General features: G+C 36.5%; 1 protein-coding gene across 1 annotated transcript in view; it reads left to right on the forward strand.

Moving 5' to 3' along the window:
* The window catches only part of C21H18orf63 (chromosome 21 C18orf63 homolog), a 40,026-nt gene that overhangs the window by 22,240 nt on the left and 969 nt on the right, over positions 1–16,817 (forward strand). The window contains exons 8-12 of the mRNA XM_030926194.1: positions 2,755–2,851; positions 2,964–3,049; positions 4,229–4,412; positions 14,356–15,378; positions 15,589–15,678. Of these exons, the coding sequence (XP_030782054.1) occupies positions 2,755–2,851; positions 2,964–3,049; positions 4,229–4,412; positions 14,356–15,378; positions 15,589–15,645 (1,447 nt within the window). The 3' untranslated portion in view covers positions 15,646–15,678. The remainder of the gene's footprint in view (positions 1–2,754; positions 2,852–2,963; positions 3,050–4,228; positions 4,413–14,355; positions 15,379–15,588; positions 15,679–16,817) is intronic.

A 16,817-nucleotide genomic window follows, 5' to 3' on the forward strand; every position in this document is an offset into this window, starting at 1 on the left:
AATTTCTTAGTCATTATTTTGTGTTTACAGTTGGCACATTGTTTACAACAATCTAATTTAGTTTTTTCTAGTAATTCTAGTTGTTAAAATACAATACAAATAAAGGCCATATATGACAAACCCATAGCTAACATCATACTCAACAGTGGAAAATTAAAAGCTTTTTTCTCTAAAATCAGGAACAAGACAAGGATGCCCACTCTCTCCACTTCTGTTCAACATAGTACTAGAAGTCCTAGCTAGAGCAGTTAGACAAGAGAAAGAAATAAAAGGCATCCAACTTGTAAAGGGAGAAGTTAAATTGTTGCTGTATGCAGGTGACATGATCTTACATATAGAAAACCCTAAAGACTCCACCAAAAAACTGTTAGAACTAATAAACTCAGTAAAGTTGTAGGATACAAAATCACACAAAAAAGTAGCATTTCTATATAGTAACAACAAACTATCTGTAAAAGAAATCAATGAAAATAATTTTGTCCATAATAGCTACCAAAAACATACTTAGCAATAAATTTAACCAAGGAGGTGAAAGACCTGTACGCTGAAAACTACGTATCTGTGAAAAAGCACAGATGACAAAAGCAAAAATGGACAAATGTGTTTACATCACTGAAAAGCTTCTATATGGCAAAGGAAAACGTCAACAGAGTGAAGAGACAACTTACAAAATGAGATAAAATATCTGTAAACCGTACATCTGATAAAGAGCTACTATCCAAACTGCATAAGGAACTCAAATAACTCAATAGCAAGAAAACAAACAACCTGATTTTAAAATGGGCAAAGCCCTCGAATAACATTTCTCAAAAGATATTTAAATGATCAACAGGTGTATGGAAAAATGCTCAACACCGGCTGGGCGGGGTGGCTCATACCTGTAATCCCAGCACTTTGGGAGGCCGATGCGGGCAGATCACGAGGTCAGGAGATTGATACCATCCTGGCTAACACAGTGAAACCCCGTCTCTACTAAAAATTCATTAAAAAAATTAGCCGGGCGAGGTGGCGGCACCTGTAGTCCCAGCTACACGGGACGCTGAGGCAGGAGAATGATGTGAACCCAGGAAGCAGAGCTTGCAGTGAGTGGAGATTGCGCCACTGCACTCCAGCCTGGGCAACAGAGCAAGACTCCGTCTCAAAAAAAAAAAAAAAAAAAATTAGCCTGGCGTGGTGGCGGGCGCTTGTAGTCCCAGCTACTGGGGAGGCTGAGGTAGGAGAATGGCGTGAACCTGGGAGGCGGAGCTTGCAGTGAGCTGAGATTGCTCCACTGCACTCCAGACTGGGCGACAGAGCAAGACTCCGTCTCAAAAAAAAAAAAAATGCTCAACACTATTAATCATCAGGGGAAATGCAAATTAAAGTCACAATGAGACATCACCTCATACCTGATGAATGGTTATTATCAAAATGACAAAGTATAACAAATACTGGCAAGGATGTGGGGAAAAGGGAACACTTGCACACTGTTGATGAGAATGTAAATTAGTTCAGCCATCATGGAAAACAGTATGGCGGTTCCTCAAAATATTAGAAATATCTTATGATCTAGCAATCCCACTACTGGTGATACAAAGGAAGTTAAATCAGTATATTGAAGAGATATCTGCACCACCATGTTCATTTCAGTATTATTCATAACAGCCGAGATACGGAATCAACCTAAGTGCCCAGCAACAGATGAATGGATAAAGAAATATGTGGTATATACACAAGTAGAATAATAGTCACCCTTAAAAGAGAAGGAAATCCTGTCATTTGCAACTTGGATGAATCTAAGGGATATTATGTTCAATGAAATAAGCCAGGCACGGAAAGACAAATACCTTACGATCTCACTTCCTTGTGGACTCTAAAACAATTGAACTCTCAGAAGCAGAGAGTAGAATAGTTCTTACCAGGGGCAGGGTAGGTGGGAGTGAAGGCATGGATTGGGGAGATGTTGGTGAAAGGATACAAAATTTCAGTTATATAGGAAGGATAACTTCCAAAGATCTATTGTACAGCATGGTGACTACAGTTAATAAAAAAGTATTAGGTTGGTGCAAAAGTAATTGCAGTTTTTGCTATTGAAAGTAATGGCAAAAATCGCAATTACTTTTTTTTATATACATATTAAAAATCACTAAGAAGGGGTGAGGTGGCTCACACCTGTAACTGCAGCACTTTGGGAGGCCAAGGCAGGCAGATCATCTGAGGCCAGGATTGAGACCAGCCTGGTCAACATGGCAAAACCCTGTCTCTACTAAAAATACAAAAATTAGCTGAGCATAGTGGTGCACGCCTGTAATCCCAGCTAGTGGCTAAGACAGGAGAATCGCTTGAACAATGGCTTGAACCCGGGAAGCAGAGGTTGCAGTGAGCTGAGATCGCACCACTGCCCTCCAGCCTGGGCGACAGAGGGAGACACTGTCTCAAAAAATAAATAATAGAGCAAAGAGTACATTTTAAGTGGTCTACCACACACACAAAGTATGTGAGTAAATGCATGTTAATTAGCTCGACTTAGCAATCCACAATGTATACATATTTTGAACTATGTCATACATGATAAATATATACTATTTTTATTTGTCAATTAAAGCAAAATAAAAAGATTTAGTACAATGTTTGAAATTTGAGATGTTTAGTTTACTATATATAGCTAGTGAGATAGTTGTTAAATCTTTTTTGAACACTTTCTAAATCATGTAGTTGACTTATTAAACTATATCTAAGCATTGGCTCATAATAACTTCCTCTAATTTTTCATAGCATGAAAATGGGACAAATTATAAATATTCTTCATGCCATGCCCCCTGACTGTCCTTTTCGCTCATATGGAGATTTCCAGAGACACTGGGATGCCCTGGTAAGGAATGGAAATATATGTTACATTAGAAGTTATTTGATTTTTGTTTATTGTAACTTAGCCTAAGTTTAGCTTTCTCCAAGATATTTTAAATTTTGTGCTTAATTTTTAGTATGGCTATAAACTTCCAGAAGATTGTGGAAAAATTAAAATATACTGCAACATCTATTTCAAAATGCTCGGAGAAAGGACCTTCACATATCCTTTACACACCAACTGAAGCAAATACTGTCTGCCCACATTATAATCTAGTTTTGCTCCCATTCTCATGTCATACTTTTCAGCCTTCTCTGTGTCTAACTGAAACTATGGTACATTTCCCCCTACTTCTTATCTGCACAAGTGTTTTTGATTTGCTTAGAATATCTTCTATTTTTATATGAGGATGAACTTAATAAGGATATTTTCCTTAAACACCATTTCAACAATTTAGAAAACCAAAGTTAGAACTTTCTTAGAAAGTTAAAGCAATCATGCTTCTCCTTAGCCAAGTGCTCCCTCCAGTGGCATTTCAGATATAATTGAAAGGGTTGAATTAAAAGGTTAGGTTGTAAACAAAAACAAGATTTTTCTTTTGAGGAGATTATCTAATTTTATAGGCAAAGTTTAGATGATTTGACTTATACTTAATTGCACCCCGTTGACTTAAGAAAATATCTTTTTAAACAATATTATTTAAAATTGAAATATACACACGAGAAGAGCTTAAGTGCTCAGGCGAAACTCTTAAATCTTAGTACTGATTTCACCAGTTCTATCTGTATTCTGACCTGCTGGAGTTTAAAAATGGTTGTCTTAGTGTTGTCTTTTCGCATTCTATGTTTCCTAAGCCAAACTTATTTTAATAGTAAAACTGAGGTTAACATATATCAGTTATTTTCTTTCAGTAGATGCCAACGTATTATTCAAAATCTTCAGAATATGTTTCATTAGAAAAAGTAACTGCTTTCTCAAAGAACTGCTTTCACAGCTTAAATACAATCTGTATGTGTTGTTTCTCTGTCCTGAATTTTTTACTGTTTTTGGAGGTGCAACCTGTTCATTGTTTATTATAATACTTATTTTGTAATTCATAAGGTTTATAGTATCTTTCTTATAAATTGTTTTCGGACTATCGTAGTTGCCCTTCCATTTAGAAAACCATGTAGTAAGATACTATGAATTGTCTCTATTTGGAGTGTTAGAATGTAAGGAATGAAGATCCCTGTGAGAAAACATGCTTTCAGCTGTGGATGGTATCAGATAAGCAATATAAAAGAGTTAGGATATATTTATGTGTGCCTTTGTAACATTACTACTTTAATACTTTTTAAAATCCCATATAAATTGCTACCTCTTATGTAATAAAATTAGACATTGTTCTTTAACATTGTTCAGATATCCTCTCAGTTGCATCAGAAGTCAGCCCATACAGTTCTTTCCAAGGGTAGATTCAGAAGTTGTGTTGAAAAGTTTTCTTTCAGATTTAAAATCTAAACTGCCCCATATATGTGGATTTCCCATAAAGATAACAAGTAAACCGTGCTACTACACACAAGAACTAACTAAACCTAACATACAGGTAAGAGATCTCTTGTCCTATCTAGTTCTCCAAGACATACTGTCTATCTATTTTAGTTGAATCTCTTGCCTTCTGGGGTGGAATACCCAACCCAATGTGCAGTAATTCTTTTCTCTCAGTTCAATGTTTCCCTAAAACTGTTTGTTATTACTACTACTATACTTAGTCATTTGTTGTTATTATTGTATTTAACACGGTACTATAGTAGTGGTTGTTTACTGAAATGTTTCACCCACATCAAGGATATAAATGAGTTGGGTTATTGGAGATTGAAGAGACAGAGTTTTATGAAGAGTATTTATTTGGAGATACTGTGCTGTCAGTACAAGTTCAGTTAAATGGAAGGTAAGATGTCTGTCCCTCACCAAGTCAAGTAAGTTGGGGCTTCTATGGAACCACTTAGAGATTAAAGTATGATCCCTGCTGTATAAGGAAGCAGAGGGCTAGTGTCTGTCTCCTGTCTGATTTCATTAAGAAATTAATATAATTAGCTATCTGCTAATGGACAAATTAAAGATGAACTGGCCATATGGGGATTGGCCTACAACTCAGAGTTTGTCAGAACAAAGCGGTTGAGGACTTAACTTGAAATCGGATTCATGGTTTTTATTTTTACTGAAGCTGGAAACTATTGGGGAGGGAGGGTGTTTTCTACTGAGTTTGTCTCCTCTGCATTTTAAAAATCTATTCTTATGGTGACATATGGCACACAGATAGAAAAGTAATATTGTACAGCTTAATGAATATCAAACGTCCATGTAACTATCATACAGATAAAACATAGAACCTTGCCAAGACTTAGGAGCCTCCTACTTATACCTTCCTAGTAGTAACTCCTTTCGTCTCCCAAAAGATGACCACTATTATGGAAATGATTCCTGATTTTATCAACTAAGTATGTGTCCTTAAACATCATATTTCATTTTGCCTGCTTTTGAACTTCATGTAAAATAAATCACAGAGTGTGTATTCCTTTGTGCCTGGCTTCTTAGGCTCAGCATCATATTTGTGACATTCATCCATGTTGCTCCACTTAGCTATAGTTGGTTTATTTTCCTTTATATGTAGCATTTGACTATGTGATTATGCTGCAGTTTATCCAGAATATTATTGATGAATATTTGGATTGTTTCTCTTTAGTGGCTACTACTAGTAATACTGTGATGAACATTCTTGTGTATGTCTCATATATGTTTCATGTACATGAAACCTCCAGGAGTAGAATTGGTATGGGTATTTCTAACTTTGCTGGCGACACCAAACTATTTCCCTAACCAATCTGTACTCCCCTCTGCCCCAAAGCAGTATAGGAGAATTTATGTTGCTTCACATCCTTGCCCATTTTTGGTATTGTTGGTCTTTAATTTCAGCCCTTCTGATAGGTGTATTTGTTATTGTGTTTTTAATTTGCATTTTCCTGATTATTAATGAGATCGAACATCTTTTCATATGTATTTTGGCCATTTGGGTTTTTTTTTTTGAAATGCCATTCTTTCATTTTTCTACTGTGTTATGTGTTTGTGTTTTTATTGATTTATACATATTTTTAACATAAGCGAGATACGAGTTTTTTATCAGTTATATACAATTATCTGCTTTCATTCTATAACATGCTTTCTCTCTTAAAGGTGTCTTGGTGTCTTAATAGTATCTTTTGGCAGCAGGTCCTAATTTATAATCAGAGTGATCGGTCTTTTTCTTTATGGTTGCTACTTTTTAAAAAGTTTAAAAAATATTTCTGTACCCCAAAGTCATGAAGGTCTTCTCCTCTAATATCATCCAATAAAAGGTTGTTTTGCATTCACATGTAGATCTACAATGCAATTGGAATTTATTTTTGTAATATGATGTGATGTAGGGAGTCAGATTTCTTTAATATGGATATCCATATGTCCAAGCTAAAAATAAAAAAGACCATTCTTACCCCAGTACTTTTTTCTCAATACTTTTTCTCCCCTCAAAACTTTGCAGCACTACGTTTGTCATAAATCCAGTGTCTTTGTGTGTATAGTATTGTTTCAGGCCTCTTTAATCTCTTTCTCTGGTCAGTTTGTTGATCCTAGCCCCAACACCATGCTTTTCAAATCATCTTAATTATGTCATCTTAAAATTTATATTTATTATAGTGTTTTAATCTTAAATTTTATAAGATTTTTGAAATCTGATAAAGCATCTTATCTATTGATCTGTACATTTCCATATACATTTAGTTTCAACTTGTCAACTTACACATAGACAGACACACGCGAGCACACACACACACATAGAGACAGAGAGAGCATGTTGGGATTTTGATGGGAATTTCATTGAGTCTTACAATTTAAGAATATTGTATATTTCTCCACATATTAAACATATATTATTTAATTTCTCTCAATAGTTTATAACTTTAGGTATAGGGCAGTCTTTTTGTACTTCCTATAAATAAATTACTTCAAAATGTATTAATTACATGAATTATTTTAAAATATATTTATTAACTTTCTAAGATATGGGAATTTTCTAGCTATCTTTTTCTTACGGGTTTCTGGCTTAAATACATTATGACCTGTCAGTCAGTTGCTGAGAAGTGTGTTCTAATCCCCCAACATCATGTGGATTTATCTACTTTTCCTATTTCAGATTTTGCTTTATGTATTCTGAGACCACAATATTAGATACATGTAAATTTATAATTGAGAGTTGTTTATCTTCCTGGTCAGGGACCAACTCCTCCTACTGTTAGTTAGAGAAAAATGGTACAAAAACCTGACAACCTAGACACGAAGGCCTGCAGGCAAGGTCATCTCCTCAGAAGGGAGAGTGAGTGGACAAATGCCCAGTGACATCTTTAAAATAGTATTAAAGTTTTGTTAACACATAACATCTTTTAAAGTTGCTGGCCAGGTCTGAACCTAAAGAATCTGGAAAAAGATATGTTGTTATATCACACATGTTTTTTGAATATATTTCTGGAATTCTTAAGATTTCCAGCCCATGTTTGTTTTAGAAATAGTTAATCAGAACAATGTGCTTGTTAAAATTTGCTTCATGAATGTAAAATAACACTTAATTGGAAATTATGGTTTTATATTGTTCCTTACAATAAGAATTTATCCTACTCAATTCTACTGAGTGCCTTCTGCATGCCAGCTGCTTTTGTGTGTATTATTTCATTTAATAATAAAAAATTGATCTTTGGATAAAGAATTTATTCAATTTTGCAGAAGAGGAGGCAGAACATCCCAATAATTTAACCAAAATTATTTAACCAAAGCCACACAGTTAAATGCATTGCAGAATTAGAATTGAAACCCAAGATTCTTAGTCCTGTAATTGGAAAAAGTTTATATTTGTAGCTAAGAGCTCAAGCTCTAGAAACAGGCTGCCTGAATTTGAACCTCTTACTAATTGTATAATTTGGGACAAGTTATTTGATCTCCGTGTGCCCCATTTTAAAATGCTCCATGGGTAAAATGAGGCAGAGGCTAGTGGTGGTAATGATAAAACTTGTCACAGATTGGGTTCTCTAGGATCTGATTCTGAGGTGGCCTAGTGCACATGATGTTTGTTAGGGACTGCCCTTGGAAACAATACCTGTGGAAGGCAGGGAGGAAGCAAGATTGGAGAAAGGGAGAAGTCAAAAACAAAGCAGACACCAGATGGCCCTGGCCACCCTTCTGAGGAGCTCTGAGACTAAAATGGCCCATCAGAGTTGTTCTGCACTCGTCCAAATAGCCAGGCCTTTATAACCCCTTCTGCATCTGTCATTGGATTTGGGCCACCCTGAGACAGGCATATCCTTGGGCATTGGCCCTCTGTAACCAAAGCAATCCCTAAAGGGGTTTCTGCTGACAGCACTCCACCAGAGGCAGTATGTCCTTCCTTTGAAGAGGGTCATGTCTTTTGCAGTACTTACTTCATAGGGGTTTTTAGGACTACATGAGATAACACATAGAAAAGTTTCTTGGTGAGCTCTCAGTAAGTTATTATTGCTAGGCCACATACATGTTAACTCTTAAGATTCATGCAGTGTAAAAGGCATAAATTTTAAAAATGGAAAATAAATTGATCAGACTACTTGAGAAAACTCAGTCAGCTTAAAAAAATTAGGAATGCTTAGTCAAACTTGTTTTATTTTAACATACAGAAAATGTCAAAGATACATAAAGGAAATTAGTATAATCACCTCTCATGTGCTTCTCATCTAGTTTCCCCTTGACATATTTTTGGGTAGGGAGTAAACTGGGGGATTTTAGAACCAATCCCAGATAGAGTGTTTTACCTGTAAAGACTATGGTGTACATTCTATCTCATTTCAAAATATTTTTATATAACCCCTATGTTATTATTACACCTAACAGAACTAACAATAGTTTCTTAATATCTGTTAAGTACTAGTTCACACTGCAGTTCCCCATTTATCTCACACAGATTTATTTTTAGGAGTTTTGTTTAAATCAGAATCCAAAAAAAGGTCCACATAATTTTATGTATGTCTCTTAAATCTCTTTATTCTGTAACATCTCAAACTCTCTCCCCTTTTATTTAGGCCAGTTATTTGCTGGAAAACTAGATTGTTTTCCCTAGAGAATGTCCCATATTCTGAATTTGACTGCTTCCTTGTTGTGTCATGTCACTTAAAGAAAATATTCTTCAAAAACCCATATGTCCTATAAACCTGTGGTTATATCTAAGCTTGACTGAATTCTGCTTCAGCTTGAAGCAAGAAATACACTGAGGTGATGCAATGCACTGAACCAAATTTTGAGCAATAAAACTTTTGATTAGTCATCTTGGTCATTTCTCAAGTTTCATTTAATTATTACTTTAATATTAAGCTTCTGGGAGATATTCATTCATATGCAAGTTCAAGCTTTTAGTCTTCTTCTATAATTTTATGTTAATGTATAAAGTTACATAAGTTGTATATAAATTCTAGAAATTAAAATTCAACCAGGTTACATTTGCCAATGACACTTGGCAGAATAATGATAATGATATAATAAAGCATATTTTTTTGTTGGCTTATGACTTCACAAAGCTGTAGTTTGTTGACTATTAAGTGTATCTAAGTTCTGTGAATTATTTATGATCTCATCTGCTGTTTACATAGGCTCTTTTGTAGTCTTTTTATAAATTTTGAATATAAACCTAGAGGTTTCCCCCTTTGAGCTATTTACTTTATCTTAAAAATTGAAAGAATGAGTAAATAATATATTGACAGGCTAGGCTAGGGAGCAAAATAAACTTCTAGAAGTTATGTTCACCATATGTATATTTCCAAAAGACAGCTGAAGAAGAAACAGTGTGTGAATATAAACATATTTCATATACCACACAGATATTCTAGTACAGTTTTCTGTCCAAATACAAGTAACTTATATGAATCTGCCTATGAGTTTTCTTTTATCTCAAGTAGTGGATATATTGTTTAAACGTTACTACAGTTTATAGAACCCAAGGGTCCAAACAGTGCGTGTTCTTTGCTTTTCTATATTCATTTTAACTTAATTCTTTAACCCTTTTTTCATCAAATGGAAAAAAATTCAATCTGGACACTTTAAGGTGACTCAGTCCCTTATGACAAAACATCTCTTTAAGGTAGAAATGTTCTTCACTCCAATTTAAGAACCCTTCTTCTCACGATAGCATCTGTGCAGGGAGACCTTGCATAGGACAAGGGCAGTGGTATGTGGTGAAGTACATTGATATGTTTGCTTAGTATGCTCTATAGTGGGGGTCCCCAACCCCCAGGCCATGGACCTACCAGTCCATGGCTTATTAGGAACCAGGCCACACAGCAGGAGGTGAGTGGCAGGAGAACGAGCAAGCATTACCACCTGAGCTCAGCCTCCTGTCAGCAGCATTAGATTCTTATAGGAGCACGAACCCTATTGTGAACTGCGTACGCGAGAGATCTAGGTTGCATGCTCCTTATGCGATTCGAATGCCTGATGATCTGAGATGGAACAGTTTCATTTCAAATCCATCCCCCCTCCCCCCCCCCCCCGGCCACCCTGGTCCATGGAAAAATTGTCTTCCACAAAACCAGTCCCTGGTGCCAAAAAGGTTGAGGACTACTCCTCTATAGCAAGAGAATGGTACCCTACATTCTCCTCCCCTACACTTAAGCTGCTAACTCTGCAACTGAAAATCAAAGGCATTCATAATTAAGCGTTACTGCAAAAACAGCAGAAGTGTGGCTTGACCTTACTTCTACTTCCAAATATTTTATGAGTGCATCTGATTGGCTGTTTCTAAATCACATCCAAACCCTAGCTGCAAAAGATGAAATGTAAATTTTAGATTTCCAGGCTTTAGTCTATGTAGGAGCACTAGGAGGAGGGTGGAACGGAGGTTGAATACCAGTCCATCCTATCCATTGCAGTCACAGCAGAGAGATTGGCTGTGGGGAGTGTGGGAGTAGGAGGCCTTCACAACTTCACTTCTTGACCTGGGTTGATTTGATGGTGGTGGTCTCTTATATGGTATCTCGACAGAGATAGTATATGAGGTTTTATCAGTTACTTTTTAGCTTTACCCAGCTCCCTTGTACAGGGAGTCTTCAGAAAAACGTCTGCCTCCTCTCTCTACTCTCTCCAGAAGTATATACCCAATCCTGTTGTGGTTCAATTGTGTACCCCCAGATACATACACGGAAATCCTAACCCCCAGTTCCTTAGGATGTGACCTTATTTGACATAGGGTCACTGCAGATATAGTTAGTTAAAATGAGGTTATACTGTAGTAGGGTGGGCCCCTAATCCAATGTGACTAGTGCTCTTATGAAAAGGGGCAATTTGGATACAGACACACATAGAGGAAGAACACCGTGTGAATGTGAAGATGGGCATCTACAAGCCGAGAAAACAGGCCCAGAACAGATCCTTTCCTCCTGGCCCTCTGAAGGAACCAGCCCTGCCAACACCTTGGTTTCACACTTCAAGGCTCTAAAACTGAGATAATGTTTCCGTTGTGTAGGCCATCCAGTGTGTAGCACTTTATACCACATTGCCCTAGCAAACTAACAAAAACCCCTTCTTGATGCATGCTTTTTCACTCAGCTGAGCAATGTCAAGGGGCAGTAAGCCAGTAATTCTTCCTTGGTTAACTTCTGTATTTCTTCATTCAGGGTCATGAAACTTCGCTGGGTTTTCTTCATATCCCTTGAAAATAATGGGCAAATTAAGAAGGATGTGCTATGGTCTGAATGTATTTCTCCAAAATTTAAATGTTGAAACCCTAACTCCCAAGGTGATGATATTAGGAGGTAGGGTCTTTGGGAGGTAATTAGGTCATGGGGTAGAACTGTGCTAAACAGGATTAGGGCTTTTATTTAAAAGGCCCAAGAGGGATCTGCCTTGATCTTGGACTTCCCAGCCTCCAAAACTGTTGTTTATAAACTACCTACTCTGTTATAGCAGCCAAAACAAACTAAGACAGGATGTCTTCTTGCCCTGATGGTATGGGTAAGCCTCCAACTGAAATAATCTCCAGAAATGAATCCCAGTCACCTATTTTCAGCATCACCCCCAAATCTCACTCAATATTTTCTTGGAGACTTTCCATTTTTCCCAAGAATAGTCAACATGGAAGGAAGAGTATTGTTCTCTGTAATGACTTTCTATTATGTCAAGTTAAGTATTATGGAACTAAGTTTCCTGGAATTTTCTCCACATCGTTTTGGTCATGGAAAAATACTCCTGTCATTGAGGTATGGGTCTTGTTCTCTTGAGTCTGGATGTCCCTGTGACAGTGATGCAACATACTCTGAGGTTAGGTCTTTAGGAGAAACAGCTTCTACCTGGTCTTTCTGGGGACTTTTGTTCTTGGAATCCAATCTGTGAGAGATCCCCAGCCCAGGAAGAGACTGCCTGTCGGCATTCCAGTCAACAGCCAGCATCACCTATCACATGTGGAAGAGGAAGTGATCTCCAGCTGCAGAGTATCTAACCACACAGCATGAGAGATGCCAAACTAAGTCAAGCCAACCCCCAGAATAGTGAGAGGTGATAACATCATTATTATTGGTTTTAAGCAACTACATTTTGGTGTGATTCGTTTATGCCTAATAGATAATTGGATTAGTCTCTTACTTGTGCCTATTTCCAACTCTGATTTTCCAAAATCTTTCCTATTCTCTTCTCAACCTCATTCAACAGTGGAGCCTCCAGTAGTGGAGAGAAAAACCAGTCATTCAAGTTTGCATATTATTCCTAGCAGTTTTAAAATGTTTATTTCAAGCTGTGAACCTGTGTTTTGATGGGGAAAGTAAGAAAAGAACTTGGCGTTCAGTGTTTCAGATTATTGCCACCTATCAAAGTCCCACCTTCTCCCACCCATCAATCTACCAAAATAGAGTGACTGTTTTTCTGTCAACTCTCCAAGGATCTGCTATAAGTTAAATAATATTTGTCACACACACAAAAAATAGTACAAGGTAAGCTATCTTATCTTTTAGTGCACATATTCCATCTTCCTAAGTAGGTACTAGATTCTTGGAGGGTAGGAACCAGGACTTATTTACTCTTAAATCCTTCACAGTTACTAAAAATCCTTGTTGAAAGAAATTAATAAAGAGGTGGCTGCACCTACACTAGGCCTTTAGGAATAAGTGGGATTTTGACTACAGGGAAGATATTATCTGTGTCTTAATAAGACCTATCAGTCTTTTACAGACAACAGGACTCAATAGACATGTACTTTAAAAGAATACTTTCCACCAACAGGTGAGTGGATAAAATATGCTATATATGTACAGGGAAATAATCAGTCATTAAAAGGAGTAAGTCCTGACTCATGTTGCAATATAGATGAACCTTGAAAACATTATGCGAAATAAGCCAGACACAAAAAGACAAATATTTTATGATTCCTCTTACATGTGGTACCTAGAATGGGCAAATTCATAGAACAGAAAGTAAAATAGAGAGGTTACCAGGGGACAGAAGGAAGAGGAAACAGGAAATTACTATTTACAGAGTACAAGGTTTCTGTTTGGAATGAAAAAAAGTTTTTGGAAATAGTGTTAATGGTTACATAACACAGGACAGTGGTAAATGTACTTAAAGCCACTGAATTGTTCACTTAAAAATGGTTAAAATGGTAAATTTTATATTATTTATGTGTATGTGTGTGTGTATTCACAGTTCATCTTTAAAAGACTGTAAACACTTGAATCTTTTTAATGCACCTGACAAATTTCTTTGACAAATACTTGCTGAATTGCTACCAGGTACCAGGCACTGTGGTAGGCAGTGAAAAAATAAACATGATTAAGACACAGATAATACCTTCCCTGTAGTCAAAATCCCACTTATTCCTAAAGGCCTAGTGTAGGTGCAGCCACCTCTTTATTAATTTCTTTCAACAAGGATTTTTAGTAACTGTGAAGGATTTAAGAGTAAATAAGTCCTGGTTCCTACCCTCCAAGAATCTAGTACCTACTTAGGAAGATGGAATATGTGCACTAAAAGATAAGATAGCTTACCTTGTACTATTTTTTGTGTGTGTGACAAATATTATTTAACTTATAGCAGATCCTTGGAGAGTTGACAGAAAAACAGTCACTCTATTTTGGTAGATTGATGGGTGGGAGAAGGTGGGACTTTGAGTATCTAAAGGAGGCCATCCCTTGTTCAGTGAGCAAGACAGCAGCATGAGCATGTTTGGAGGACAATGGGTAGCTGTGCGAATGGTTTTTATAGTAAATTTATATGAAATGTAGTATATACCTTTATCTTAAGACAGTATCTTGGATAGTATCTGAAGGAGGATACAAACCTTAAGAAATGTACACATTTCCACCAGAAGGCTCATTTTTATTTTGTTTTTTCTTTACCTGTTCTGTAAATCATCGTGTTGCTTTATATTCTTATTTGGATGGTATTTTATATTTTATTTCTTTTCCATTAAGGACATTATTAACACTTTTAATTTTTTTAAATCTCTATCTTTTCAGGAACACAAAGTCAAGCCACCCAATTTGACCACTAAAAAAATGTTCAGGGCATCTCTGACTCAAGCCACTTCCGTAAAACCTGCCTGGGCTCAAAGTCTTCTACCATGTTCGGTAGCAGTGGACCACAAGGTGGAGCTTTCAGTCAGCCAGCCAACAGCAGGCATTTTCTCAGCTTTGCATCTCCAGCCAGAGTCTGTTCAGGGTAGAAAGAAATCCCTGTCTATCAGGGCTCCGCAAGTACGTTCGGAAGTATTAATGCCCAACAGAGGAAATGCTCAAGTTCAACACACAAATCTTAGCTCCCAAAGCAACATCACCCCTAAGTTTGTACCAGTTTTCAAAAATAGATTGTTACAAATGAACAAAAATACCTCAGTACTTGGCAGCCCGAAAAGAAAACAGCATGTTGTGACACAATCTAAATTGTTTTCACTCAAAACTAGTATGATCCAGCATGACAAACTGAATTTAGGTCCAGCTATAAAAAACAGATATAATAGTAACATTCAGATGCAGGCTGCTAACAATTTAAATCAGGAGAATTCCAGACCTCTGCAAGAAAAAAATACAGAGTCTTCTGAAAATATGACAAAGTTTCCCTCTTCTAATGGAAAATCGACTGTGAGTTTAAACAAAAATAAGCAACTATCTAACAGTGCAGTATTGCTGAGGTCAAATAACAATTTAGGGGTAGTAAAAAGTGCTGTTGACTTCCAAATGAAAGGAAAAGAAAATTTAACAGGCAAATGTATAACACAAATTTTAGGGAAAAGCCATGGGTCACTAAAACTGAAAAGACAGCCACACATTTTTGAATTAGATGGAGAAACAGAAGATCCCCGACTGCTACAGCAGCAATCAGAAAATCAAGCTAAAGAAGTTGGTACAAGTGACCACAGGTTGATAGTAAGCAAAATAGCCCACAGGTCTAAAAGAAAATTATGTCCAGAGTCTTCCAAAACTTCAAAGAAGCATCATTCCAATACTGCGCACTATGGCCAATCCAGTTCTTCTAGGAAGCAGGTAAAAATAATAATAATAATAATAATAATAATAATAACCTGGCACTACTTATCATATGCTAGACCTTTAAAATCCCTAAATAAGTATTTAAATGATTTCCCCAAGATCATTTATAACCATACTAATTAATAAACAGAGTATCTACCTTAGAGCAACTGTAAGTGTATGCAGTTAATTTGTAACAAAATGTGATTCTTCAATCTAATACAGATACTTGACTCAGATAAATCAAAACCTAAGAAATCTCTCATCATTCCTAATGCTTAGAACATGGACCTGAAAGAAGGAAATGTCTACCAGGTAAATGAGGTGATAGCTTTTGATTTGCTTATACATTATGTTAATTGGGATTGCCAAGTTTAGGGGTCCCCAACCTCTTGGTAAAAAGCAGCTAGTTTTCAATTAATTCTTTGAAATCCTAAAATCAGCAAAGAAATAGGACATGGTGGGAACAGTACACTCCTTGGATAAGGACCGTACACAGCAGCTGTTTTGTAATGACTCCAAAGAGGGATGAGTGCAAATGGTCCTCTGTGGGCTCCCCCAACTCTGTTCTGGGGATCCTTGCAGACTAGGAAGAGCTCACACAGCAGCAGCAGATAATCTAAAAACAGAAGATTTGAACAGCTACTACAATATCCACTTTTTGGGATACCTGCCCAAGATAATAAACCTTAAATGATGTTTCAAAGGTTAATCATTTAGTTAAAATTTACTCGAAAAGTGCTACAGTGCTGGCTATGTTTAAACGTGATATTCAGTTGATAATGCTGAGTTCATGGCACTGAATTTACAACATGATACATCTGGAAATTACATTTTATTTTGTTCTGCCATCTGTTCTATTCTAAGAACAAACATATTACTAAAATACCCACAAGTTATTTTTTACATAGAACTATTGGAATACTTTCAATTCAGATTCTTTAAGAACCAACTAGAAAACATTATCTTTTCCAACTGCTATTTCTTCCTATAACTAACAGAATTTTCAGCCTGATTTTAATTAACCAAAAGGTATTTAAATCTATTCCTATATATGTTATGTGTTGTATTTTATGTGCTTTTTGACATCTTAACATTTTAATGTACTCAGTAGGTGATTGAGGGAAAAATGCATGTGCCTTTAAGATGTTACTTGCATTTTTAGAAATAAATGAAATATATTCTAGGTTTCATATTGTTTTAGAAATATAGTACTTTTCCACTTTGAACTGCTTAAATCCTGATACAATTTTAAAATTAAAAAGTCATCCAGGAGTGGGGGCTTACGCCTGTAATTCCAACACTTTGGGAGGCTGAGGCAGGTGGATTGCTTGAGCTCAGGTGTTCCAGACCAGCTTGGGCAACATGGGTGAGACCCTGTCTCCACAAAAAAAAAAAAAAAAAAAAAAAATGAAAAACTAGGGCTGGGCACAGTGGCTCACGCCTGTAATTCC

The sequence above is a fragment of the Rhinopithecus roxellana genome, chromosome 21 (assembly GCF_007565055.1).
Source record: "Rhinopithecus roxellana isolate Shanxi Qingling chromosome 21, ASM756505v1, whole genome shotgun sequence".
NCBI lineage: Eukaryota > Metazoa > Chordata > Mammalia > Primates > Cercopithecidae > Rhinopithecus > Rhinopithecus roxellana.